The sequence below is a fragment of the Amphiura filiformis genome, chromosome 5 (assembly GCF_039555335.1).
Source record: "Amphiura filiformis chromosome 5, Afil_fr2py, whole genome shotgun sequence".
In the NCBI taxonomy this organism is placed as follows: Eukaryota; Metazoa; Echinodermata; class Ophiuroidea; order Amphilepidida; family Amphiuridae; genus Amphiura; species Amphiura filiformis.
The window spans coordinates 74656151-74669372 of NC_092632.1; the positions used below are offsets into that span (position 1 = coordinate 74656151).

The 13222-nt window shown below is 36.7% G+C and overlaps 1 protein-coding gene across 1 annotated transcript in view; it reads right to left on the bottom strand.

The window, feature by feature from the left end:
• The window catches only part of LOC140151706 (homeobox protein Meis1-like), a 95166-nt gene extending 87851 nt beyond the window's left edge, over nucleotides 1–7315 (bottom strand). Inside the window, exons 1-3 of the mRNA XM_072174042.1 lie at nucleotides 7017–7315; nucleotides 6541–6779; nucleotides 1361–1502 (exon numbers count right to left, since the gene is read on the bottom strand). Of these exons, the coding sequence (XP_072030143.1) occupies nucleotides 1361–1502; nucleotides 6541–6779; nucleotides 7017–7028 (393 nt within the window). The 5' untranslated portion in view covers nucleotides 7029–7315. The remainder of the gene's footprint in view (nucleotides 1–1360; nucleotides 1503–6540; nucleotides 6780–7016) is intronic.
• Between the last annotated feature and the right edge of the window lie 5907 nt (nucleotides 7316–13222).

The window sequence follows — 13222 nt, forward strand, 5'->3', positions numbered from 1 at the left end:
TACAATCAACTTTACGTAACTCGGTGGAGAGCACTTGACTATATATAATGTGGATTTTGTTTACAATAAGATACTAGAGAAATTGATTACTATGTAGAAATCAAAATATAATAGAGCTAATTTATAGGGGTTTTTACAGCATTTTAAGTTAGACCCTGTGTTAATTTGAAGCAATATTGTTATTGTTTGCAAATGCATTTAGAAAGTTTTGTTTGCGTACATGTACTTATTTTACATTTTTTTACAATTATCTTTTGAAATTCTGAAAAAAAAACCTGCTCTGTTGCTATCATCAGGGGTCCTGGATTAGATTGATTTGTACTGAAATGAGCCGAATTAGTGAAGTTACCCATTTTGTAGTGTTGCTCATTACCCACACATACATGTACATGTCGATGTACTACCTTGATAAACTCTATAACTGGACCCAACACTGGCCCATCAGTAGTACTAAACAGCCCCTTCTTCCATTGGTATTTTACTGACAAGACAAATGGATCTTAAAAGCAATAACCTCCGGATACTTTTAGTGCATGTCATGTTGACTTAACATGCATCTTTTTGCTTACATCAAAATTTCTGGCCCATGACCTCTTAAGTGAATTCTTCCAACATGCCATTTTACCATCTTAAATGATCTGATCAATGTTTTCTGTGCCTGTTATTGTTGTTTACTTGTATGGCAAACCGATGCCAGTGGCCTGAAGTGACTGCTGGAGAAGCCTGAAATACCATGAGAATTTGGGCTATAATTTATAAAGCCTCAAAGATGGGCTGAAAATAAATAAAAAAGCAGAAAACAAAAAGCCCGAAATCAGGCAATTTCCCGACAACTGGCATCCCTGGACATGGGATCAAACCCAAAGATTGATGTAGGCCGATGAACGAAACTAGTTTTGTTAGGTAAGGGGGGTAAAATATTGATTACATTCATCGTAAATAACATGATGTTATTTGACCCACTAAAGGTATCACACAGATGAGGAGGGAGGAGCCGGGTCAGCTATAAAATAAAAATCCCTATAAAAAGGGAGGAGCAGTGAAAAAGTTGTTTACCATTTGGTATAAAATAAAATTATTAGGCCAAAAAAAAAAAGGTTGGTCTCAAAGCGTGCGCGCGCGTTTGTAAAATCCCACGCTTTTGACAAAAAACAAATGCGGAAATTTTTTTATTTCAAAAATTTTTTTTATAGTTTTTCCAGAAAAAATCGGTGAAAATCAGACTTTTTCTCAAAATACCATGAAAAAAGTCGGAATAAATTTTTTTTTTTAAATCGCATTTCGCATTTGTTTTTAAATTTCTCGTGAGCTATGAGACAAACCTTTTTTTTTTTGGCCTTACTTTAATCATGAACCTTACCTGTTTTGCAAAGACAGCAATGTCTTCATTAAATGATTCTGATGAACATACATCGCCACCTGCTACTCCTGGTTCTCTAGGTGTACATGTTGCCAATTCACACTTCTCAAAGATTAATGCCAAAAGAGGAAATAAAGGATGCCTGCAAATTCAACACAAAAAGTCACAAAATGAATGTGTAAATGGAGGCAATTTCTACATGCAGGGTCTTTACAGCTTGTTTTACAGCTAGGCATTTTATAAGCAGTTTTATTATACACCTTTTATAAGTTAATATAATTACAAAATAATAAATATAAAATGATGGGCATATTTTATGTGAGTATCAAACTATGCAACCAAAGAACAAGATTGTTTAAACAGAAAGTCATACATTTTTAACTTTTTGAGAGACAACTATAATCCTGGTGCTTAGTTAACCCTAACACGGACCATGTTTTTTTGCTGCTATCTGAAGGCAGAGAAGGAGCGAAAAAGGAGAGAAGATGACCAAATATTTCACTTGGTATCCCCGAATTGATCCTGGGATGTCATGCGCCAAGTGTTCACACCTAGCACCTTGCTAAATTTCATTTTATACTAGGGCACCTGTAGCTGTGAGAGCACCAGCAGCTTGATAGGGGTACTGTTTGACCCCTGATGACAATCTTCAATTTTGCTGTGTTCTTATAAAATGGGGGTACTTTTACCAAGTTTAAGCTCAATTGGGACACACTAAAAATTATACTGGAAAAGGTTCATGTTGCAGAACTAGGGCCTATGCAGATGGCTACTGTTGGACTTCAGCTAAAATTGCTCTCATGGTATGATATGCTGGTTGCTGGAGCCCTAATTTGTTTTCTTGAGAGATGGGAGGGAAGGGCGAAAAGAAGGGGGAAGGAGCTGGGAGATCGAGAGGGAAGGAGGGAGAGATAGGGGGAATGAAGGGAGGGATAGGGGAGGGAAGAGAGAGAAGAGGAAATGAGGGGAGAGAGAGGGCAGGGAAGAGAGAGAGAGAGGGGGGAGGGAAGGAGGGGAGAGAGGGGGAGGATGAGAAAGAGAGGAAGGGATGGAGAGCAGGGGAGAGTTCTGTCAAGAAGATAATACAATGATTGATAGTGCACAACATGTCACTTGATCACCAATGTCCTCCCATGCATTGGGCAGGGTGCGGTGAGTTAGGGGTTATTCTGAATGAATGTATAGTCTTCAGATGTCAGCAGGCCCGTACAACATGTATACACAGGAGTTTTTTTTGTTGGGAGAGTGCTGATTTTAAAAGAGTTGACCTTTTTTTGTAGGGGGGCTGATTTTTTGTTTGCTACACTCGCCAATTGTGATATTTGGGGGGTGCGGCTGAAGTCCCTGCCTGGATGACAGACCACTAAACTACCAACCTCGGCTACGAATAGCGGATGGTACTTCCAATATGTTCAACTGGGAAGTGCCACTAGAAAAAAATGTAATCAAAGATTGAGTATGGTATCCTTGATTTTTCAGAATTCCATTCAGAATCTGTTTCTAAGCTATAAATCCATATTTAGCATACATTAGGTTTTATCTGCACTTTTCAACTGCAACAACACCTGGTATACAATTCAATCATCACCAGACTATAGTTTCATAGAGATGTTATGGACCCATGCCATAGTATAAAACCTTGACTAGTATACTGCATGAAGACAATGCATGCAAGGGATACATGTGCAATATTAAATACTACTAGTATTTTTATAGTAGGCAAATAAATCCCAGCATAAATCTTCCATCATGTAAAACTGTAAGGGTCCAAATCATCATGCATTTTAGGGCATACCTTGTTTCAACTTGAGTTTGGTAGTCACATAGAGGGCGTATTTCACCCGAATCGTGATGCTAACATAATTCTGCTGCAGGTGTGTATACACACACGTAAAAGCGCAGTTAGTCAACACGGCACGAACAAACTCCGGTCTCCAGGTGAAACAAAGTATTATGCGATTATGCCTGTAATAGGGCCTACATATGTAAACATTACTCTTGGGCAAAGCATGGCTGCCATGATAGCACACACACACAGGCTGCCATTATTGCCCAAGACACCAGGAATGACCTATCCTTCAATGTGACTCTTGCCCTTTCAACATTGTGCACTATCACACTTCTGTACACCATGACATCCACAGTATCTACATCATAAGTACATGTAGACAAGCCTGGTTTCCCCAGCTTGGAGCAGTCACTCCCCATGTTTGTTTACTTAACAAAAAGCCCATTTCACCCTCTTCCTTTTATCATTAGGTTCACCAGCAATGACATCCATAGATTGTTTCATGTTTGGAAAACAAAATTTGGTCAACATTGAAATGACATGTTCATCTATTTGCCCGCAAGCATTGCTTATTACCTGTATTCACCTATCATGGGAATTTACTTCAATGGACATTGTCAAATAATGTTAAGTACGTTTTAATAAAGGAAAATAAGGAGGAAAATTCAGCAAATGATGCTAAGTACATTTTAATCAAGAAAAATATTAAGGAAAAATTTTGAATAAATATAGAGTCGGCAATTGAGACATATTAATCAAAATGATTGTGATGGTCCTAAATGGTAGATAGTTCCGTCTGGAATTCTTTTGATTGTCTTAGTTTATGATCGTCAGGACAAGTTATTATCAAAATGGCTACTTTGCTGAAAATTATTTTGGAAAATAAACAAGTAGCAAATCATATTTGAAATAGTTTTGACATCTAACTTCAATTTTAAGTCTTGTAAATTGTAGACTGCAGAAAATCATTTCAATAGTAAATTTGTGGTCACAATTCATCACAAAACAATACAGATTGAATAGTCATCAATTCATTTACAGAATTTGCAGTAAATATAATGCAAATTGCTCCTGCATGCAAATGTAAAATAATTGGCTTTAGAATTTGAAAATGGCAAATTATGTGACATGTCCCTGCTCTCCATGGTCCCTGAATTGGACTTTGCACAGTGGCATTCAGATTGCAGGAAAGAGTAAAACATGTTTTGAATGTCACTAAATTAGTTTGAAATGTTGATGGAACACATGTATCCCGGTCACTATCCCCTACAATATAGGCCCTATTTATAGCATGAAAGACAATGGAATTTCAGTGATAGCAACATATTTCAATTTTAGTGTTTCATAATATTGATTTCTGAAAATGAACATTTTTATTCCGACAATTGAACCGTGATATTCATGATTGATGGAGTCTGGGCCAATTTGTGTGAGCATGGTGCGAGGCATGATGTTACTTAGTGACAATTATTTTGGATCACACACAAAATTACAAATGCAGCCTAGTACAGGCCCTAAAATTATATGTTAGGTCTTGTATCACTGTAGACAATAGACATAGGCTGTAAAACTACCCTACAGTCTAAATATAGGTAAAAAACACCCATTTTCCAGTATTTGATCACTTTTTTACTTCACCTGAAATTACTGGGGAGGGGGTGAAGGTAGGACATCAGAGAACAAGCTTCAGTTTGAGGTGCTGAACCTGAAGTAGACATTTTGGTTCATTTGTAGCCAGCCATCTCCCAGTGAGAGGTCATCAGAAAGGGTCAAAAGAAGACCTTAAAGCAGCGGCGTAGCTGGGATTTTTTCCAGGGGGGCAAGCCTGTATGGGGCGGGGGCCCAAATCTACCAAATTTCCCTGCACTGGGGGGGGGGGCCCAAATAGACAATTTTTGCCAGGCTTATTGATAATAATCGTAAAATATTGCATATCGTATGGCTTCCCCATCTCTCTGCCCCTCCTCTCCCTCTCTCCTCTCTTTTTTCCTCTTTCTCCCTCCTTTTCCTTGCACTAGGGGCGGGCCCAAATAGGCAATTTTTGCCAGGGGGCAATTGCCCCCCCTGCAGCTACGCCACTGCCTTAAAGGAGTATTTCGTGATCCTAGCATCCTCTTTTTATGACATTTTTCACTAGATATCCACGAAAAAAGCTTTTTCCCAAAATTTCAGTTGTTTCCGATTTTGCGTTTGCGAGTTATGAATGATTATGTGTATTACACTGCTCCATAGACAATGTGGTAATTTCGTTCTGGTGCACCAGAACGAAATTCAAATTTCACGATATCTTTGCTAAACAAAATAATCTGCAAGAAATTTTTTGTAACATTATGTAGCCATGTTTCCAGTGATATAAAAATCTCAACTTTTTTTGAGAAAAGTAGGGGGATGAGGCTGTGGATCACGAAATGCCCTTTTAAGGTTTTAAATAATTAATGTGCCATTGTAACAGTTTGCTTTGAAAATGTTGCATTGGCTTCAACATTGTGGGGGGGGGGACTGAAAATTGAAAAAAATATAGGTCAAAAACACCCATTTTCCCTCTATTTTATCCTAATTTCATAACTTCACCTAGGATTATTGGAGGTGCTGAAACGTATTCCAGCCCCGCACCAAAATTATTGAGGGGGCTGAGCCCCCCCCCCCAGTTCCCCGGTTAATTACTGGGGTCATCCTTTGTTCAGGAACCCAGCCAGCTTTTTTGGTCGGGGGAGAGAGCATAAAAATGTCTTCCCGGTTTTGTTGTGCATCGGGGAGGGGGGGGGACAAAAAATTTGCTGGTTGCATCATTTTGACCCAGAATATTATGGTGGGATATATTACTGTTTTTTTAGAAATAATGTTTTAAAGAGCTTTATTGGGACAATGTGTGCACATTACATGCAAAGATTTGGCATGATCAGGGTAAATTTTGGTGGGAAATGGGCTGCTTTCACCTTTTCTGTTTGCCTTCTCAATTTTCGCTTTCATACCAATTAAGATATCTAGGCCTACCAGGTTGGTAGAAATAGATGTCCATCAATAACATTTTGCTAAAACAAATCGCATTGAAAATAAAGCATGATACAGTATACCATAGTGTAATGTCAGTGTATAATTTCAACTTCAAGAAAGCTCAAGAAGCATTGTGAACTATGACACAGTAGCTCATGTCATGTGGAGGCAAATTATCTTGATGAAATCATGGAGGAAAAATGCACGATGCTGAAACAGACGGGTTGGTGGGATGGTGATAAACTGCTACTCGTGCATTTAATACTACCAGCATGTATTTTCATTTGTATGAAATATATTGATGATTTTGTCATAAACCAGACAAAATAATGTATCTAGCCTAAATTGTATTGATCAGTAGACTATAATATTGAAAGTATTGACAGAATGAACCTACCCATAAATTGCGTCTTTGTCCCTTTTGTGAATATCTGTTACGCCGCTAGATACTGGGGTCATAACGTTAGCTGTATGTCCGGAGTAAAATTGAGGGTGTCCGTGGGTCGGTCCATGATTCAATTGCGGTACGCTAGGTTGGCCGTATGCCTGAGAATAGTGCACGGCCGACCTGGGTGCAGCCGCCTCGTACATAGAAGTGGCGTCCATGCCTCCGTAATGGGGCAAACCATCATCGTACTGTGAATGAGAAAAGATACAAATATTTAAATTATGATGTTAGTGACATTTATAAGCGACATGACATATTCAACACAATGTAAGACATATAAGTGTTAATTCTATAATCTACGTTAATACATAAGGCCTAGATATAGTACTTATCGTGGAAGAAGTTTTCAAGTGTTTCGGAAAAAGTGACAGAAATTTTTAGATAGCAGTTCACATAGGTTTGCATGATACACCTGATTATCTTACCCTCTGAGCCATTGATGATGGTATAGTTAGTTTTCGCTCCAACACTCACGTCCTAAACCTTTCCGATCATTTATTATGATTCCAGAGTTTGAAAGACAGGTTTCCTTATACGCAATGTCAGTTTTCAAAAAAAAATATGAACGACTTGTTTTGGTTGATAAACTTGAACGAATATGTCACAGACACACGCGACACAACACATCAGCCGTCACACAAAATAGCGATCGACAGACAGAGTTGCCAGTTTTCTACCGGTCGGATTTTGATTGAGGTGCGTTCAACCAGCGTGCCTGGCCTCTGTGCATTGAGAATGTGCATGGACCAAGGGCTGGGGCTTACACCTGTCAATCAATTAGCCGTTACCATGGTACTACCAGTGATGGAGGACTTTCCCCTGACTCTCTCTACCAATCTTGCATCCAGGAACGGGGCATCCCAAGACTGCCCTCAGTTTTTCTAAGACCAATAAGAAAAGCATTTAAAACTTTTGCTCTTAATATTAACAAGCTTTGCATTTAATATTTTTATAAAATAAAAGGAAGAATTTTTTGACCGCATATAATTAAGTTTAATTATGTGAATATCACACACGCATAGTAAACTTCACTTAGTCTGAAGGCTGATCAGTTCACTCATCCAGAAATGCCGCATAAAAGTCAATTTAAATGCACAATAGCAAACGTGGTGTCACCGTCAACGCAACAGCGCTTTTTATTTTTCTTGCAACAAGAAATATCACACATATTTGGTCACGTTATTGATATTATAGGAACATAAAAGTTCAGTCAAATATTTTTGTTTTCAGTGGCTCAGTATGTGAACAACAATATTATTGTGGGAATTACTCGGGACATTGCAGGCATGTAAATGGTGACTACTTAGTAAAAAACTTGTGTCCAATGAAGCGTAAGAGCGGCAAATGCAAAAGCGCAAAATGCATTTGAGTGGCTTTAGTAAATGGCAGTTTATACTGAGATTGGAACTCTCCATGCATGCGTATTTTCACGTTGATGTAGTTTATCGATTAAGAAAACACAAGATGTCATTCGTTTCTAAAGTATCGGCTGAAAATTATGCCCTGGGGCAAGTAATCAATTCATCCCGAGCAATTCATCGCCAAAAACAGTCAAAAGCCCAAGTTAACTCGAGGCAAACTGACTGACGTGAGAGGCCTGCGGGAAAACAGTGTCTCGCCCTCATCGCATCTTTCGCCCATCTCTAGGCCTCCCAGAGGAAATTTGCTGAATGCTAGCATCATTTCCAAAATTGACACAGCTAACCTTACAAATACACATCTACATTTCAATAATGTAAACAGAATAGAAGTATTTGCGAAAGGCTGTCTAAATTGGAATGAGAGAAATTAATTTAAAATTATGGTCTGCTCTGACTGTACATAGCTTCATGATTGTTCAATAATCATCACCAGTCTGATCATGGTAGTGGCGGCGGAGATGACTTCCTACCCATTCTTCTTCTCTATAGTCAGCTGCCTTTGGCATTCAAGATTCACCTAGAAACGGATCATCATCTCCTGGTTTATCATCTACTGTTATATCTTACGGCCCCAAATGATTACATGTCTTCCCGTTAGAATCCGTTAACCAATAACAGTATTGACCTCAAAAAAGGCTAACAGCATATATATAACGGCGGCTAACCAGGCTGACTTAAAAGCATCTCATTATCTGTTGTTTCATTTGATTATCTATCAATTCTATGGTCCGTTATATGCAGATGGGCGGGATAGACGTTCTTTCCTATACGTAATGTCATATTAAGGACACGGGTAAACAAACCAAGCAAACACTTGATTGATGATTCTTGTGGCTGACCAATGTTTACACGCGTCCATGCTTACATCTCAGTAGAATTATTAACATCACTCCATAATTTTCATGATCTTTGAACTTGTTGGTAACCATATTTATTGCTTTCAATAATTTTGTATAACATTATGTTATGACATCATTTTTATATGGTACAGATAATTGTATGACACCATTTTTGTATGTGAAATGAATAACTGAACCGCAAAACTTTGCACTATATTTACTCCGAGTTAATTGTCAAGGACAAAGACACGGACGCGCTTCACGCATCTTGCGTATGACAGACGTTGTTGCCTACAAGAAAAAAGCAATGACTCGAAAAAAAGGTGATATCTTTAAAACCGCCTGATTATTCATTCCTTTCTGAAGCTTTGAGTCGTATAATTAAAAAGTTAATAAAATTAACCACAATATACAAGTTGTGGAAGATAAGAGTAATAATACCGTTTAATAATCCATTAATATTCATTATTCATGGTACCATTATATTTGTACCGTTTTTTTTTTTTGTATAAACAAATAAATATTGAAATAGATCACATTAAAAGTACTCGGAAGTTTTCTGGTGCGTCATTTTTTTAATCAAAGTTACATGTCATACATTTATCTAATAATGTTGTTTGTAAAATACGATCTTACAAATATGCTGACACATGCACATTACTTTTCTTCATTTTGACTCACTATTTCATTTTCTTTGTATGTTTACCCAAGAAATCAAACTTTAAATGTCATTGTGCATTTCAAGCAAAGGTAACCCACAGTGTATTTTTGCAGATATAATGTCTTCTAAACTGTTTTCCGGATAAGAACAACTATATATCTTTACACGTACTTGGACAGTTGGAAAATAGCCCATAATTCTGAACATGAATAATAATTAGGTAAATCTATTTTTTTTCAATAGATGTAATATCGTTTTCTTCACATTTTGATACCTCTTTGGATCTAATGCAACATCTACAAGCAAAGTTGTAAGCATTTGTATGAGCGAAGGTCGAATTAGAATACTAACCATACCAACTAGCCATGCAATATACATTATGAAAATGTTGGAAAAGAGCCCATAATTCTAAACCTGATTAATGTTTGGGTAAATTTATGTTTTTCAAAAAATGTTATATGCTATGTTCATTTTGCACATTTTTAATACCTATTTGGAAGTTTCTGTCACATCTGCAAAAGTTTCAAGCATATGTGCATATGAGCGAAGGTCGAATTTTGCAAATGTCCAACTGGCCAATATACACAATGATACTGTCGAAAAGAACTCATTATTCTAAACCTGGATAGTAATTGACTAAATTTATGTTTTCAATAGACGCAGAGTCTTATTCTGCACATTTAATGACCTCTTTAGATCTGCTGCAACATCTACAAGCAAAGTTGCAAGCATGAGCGAAATTATGAAAATACACACATGGTACAGTTTGAAAAGAGCCCATAATTCTAAACCTGATTAATAATTAGTAAATTTGTGCTGTCAATAAATGTAATATGTTATTCTTCGCATTTTGATACGTCTTTGGATCTACTGCAACCTCCACAAGCAAAGTTGCAAGCATTTGCATGAGCGAAAATCAAATTTTGAAGTTGCAAGCATTTACATAAGCGAAAGTCAAATTTGAACAAATAACCGGCCAATATAATACACATGATACTAAATTGTTTTTTCAATAAACGCATAGTCTTATTCTGCACATTTAATGACCTCTTTAGATCTGCTGCAACCTCCACAAGCAAAGTTGCAAGCATTTGCATGAGCGAAAATCAAATTTTGAAGTTGCAAGCATTTGCATAAGCGAAAGTCAAATTTGAACAAATAACCGGCCAATATAATTATACACAGGATACTAAATTTATGTTTTCAATAGACGCAGTTTTATTCTGCACATTTAATGACCTCTTTAGATCTGCTGCAACATCTACAAGTAAAGTTGCAAGCATTTGCATGAGAGAAATTTGAAAATGCTCATGCAAATGGCCAATATTGTATACGATACACACCTGGTACAGTTTGAAAAGAGCCCATAATTCTAAACCTGAATAATAATTCGGTAAAGTTATATTTCAATAGATGATGTTATTTTACACATATTGACACCTCTTTAGATCTATTGCAACATTCTACAAGCAAAGTTGCAAGCATGAGCGAAGCTGAAGGTAGAATTTTGAAAATGATAAACCAGCCAATAATTACATAATGATACGATTGGAAAATAGCCCATAAATCTAAACCTGAATAAATAGGCTACCGCTTTTATAAACCTCTATAGCAGAGTTGCAAACTCCCTTTTGAATGTTTAGGGGGGGGGGTGTTTTGGATCAATAGTCAACTGAACTAGCAAGAACTTTTACAATTCTACCTGTGTTTTATTTAATGTCAAATATTTACAGCGGAAAAAACAAGTTTTTGTCAAAAATAACACACCATAAATCAACTAAAGATACTGTTGGAGCTAGTAGTAGTGTGTGTCCTACCTATTTGTCTATGGTTCTATACAAAATTCAAACGGCAAAACTCCCCATACTTTTAATTCCCGAGAAAATCCTTGTTGATTCCCCGCATTTTTCCGCAGTATATGCTATATGCTGTTACGTAATTAAGTATGTGGCATCCTGTAGACATTTTGTGGTTTGAAAAATACATTTTTTGTGTGTGATCATACACAAAATTCATAAATAATCCATACGTACATGAGGTAAAAGGTCAACTTTCTATACGTACTGACAATTATTTTTGTAATTTTCGCCATTTCAAATGCTTGCAACTTTGATGATTGAGATCACATGCGATCCAAAGAGGTATCAAAATGCGCAGAATAAGCATCTATTGAAGGCCATTATTGTTTAGTTTTAAAAACAATTGGGCTCTTAAAGATAATTGTATTATTGTGCAGTAAATTCCAATATTATTTTTATGTTTGCATGGAAAGACTATTGTTTAACCCGTATGCTTTGCGTTTTCCACATTTGTGCTGAGAACGAAGTATTGCATGGGACCAGAGAAATAGTGGAATGATTTGTCACCGTTGAAGCTTTCCAGAACATGTAATTTTAGAATCATTAACATAATTAAAAATATTCGTTCAAGTCAAATTTAATATCAAATAATTGCCGGTAAATTTTAACAGAGTAACAATTTGAAAATTGAAGTAGTAGCAAAAGGGAGAAAAGAGTTTCCGGGCAGTAAACTGACTTCCGTCATTGATTTGTCAACTCCCGTAGGGATCGCTTAAAACCTGGGTTTGATTGCAAAAATCCGGTCAGCTTACTAAGAGGCCAACAGTTTTTCTTATATACTAATGTCATTAAGATAAGGGTAAACTTAATAAGTTGTTAAAATTTTGAAACTAGCAAAATCGCATCGCATACCAGCATAAAAAGACATGCAAAGTGCAAAACGCCCACTAGTGTCCGAAGCGCCATTATCAAAAGCGGGATATGTTTGCGTGCAAAAGTACAAGAAATGTTCCGATGGGAAATAATACTGATTACTATAATATTAACAGAGTTCTCCGCAACCTTATGCTAATCCATACACTCTAATCCTAATTCTAACTCTAAATGTTTACCCTAATCTTAACCCTAAACCCCAACCCTAATTTGAGAGTGGTGCCCCGTATGCAATTGCACCAATGTGTAATGTTCAATTTACTCGCATCGATCCCGACATGCATCATTTAACAAAGATTATGTAAAGGCTAATGTCGATAATCATGATTATGAACATCTCACTATATATAAGTGACCTTGAACATGATTGATTGAAAGCATTAAAAAAAGATCCGCGTTTAGAAGATATAATTTTGTTGTCTATATTATTTCTGATATTAGATTCACGTTCCCTAAAAAGAGGAAACTCTCTTGGTATATTGATAAGGGTAAATGTCAATCGGTCGAGATCACATGAAATTATGTTAACAAGAAATATGAATTAAATCAGTGAGAGACTGTTACCTATCCACCCATAGTGGGTAGGAGAACATGAAAACTAATATGAGATACTGTATTAGGATCACATATTAAGTATCATGTGAGAGTATACTCTTGTACTCCAGAAGACAGGATCACATATTAAAAAGCGCCCTCTGTTGTTATTAATCGTATTTAATGCGTATTTAATAAATATTTGACACCATAGAATATAAAAACTAGTAATTTGATAAGTTAAAATAAGATTTTTAACGGAATAAATCTAAATAATGTGATTATGCAGTTTATTCCGTTAAATATTTACCCATACTCACCCTCATGCTTCAGGCCCTGCCCTCTATCGGGTGCTAATTTAAAGTTTAAGCTTGATTGCTATTGTTTCTTTGTAAGCCTGCGGCGCAACCTTGAACAATATTGTACTTGAGATAACGCCCCGTA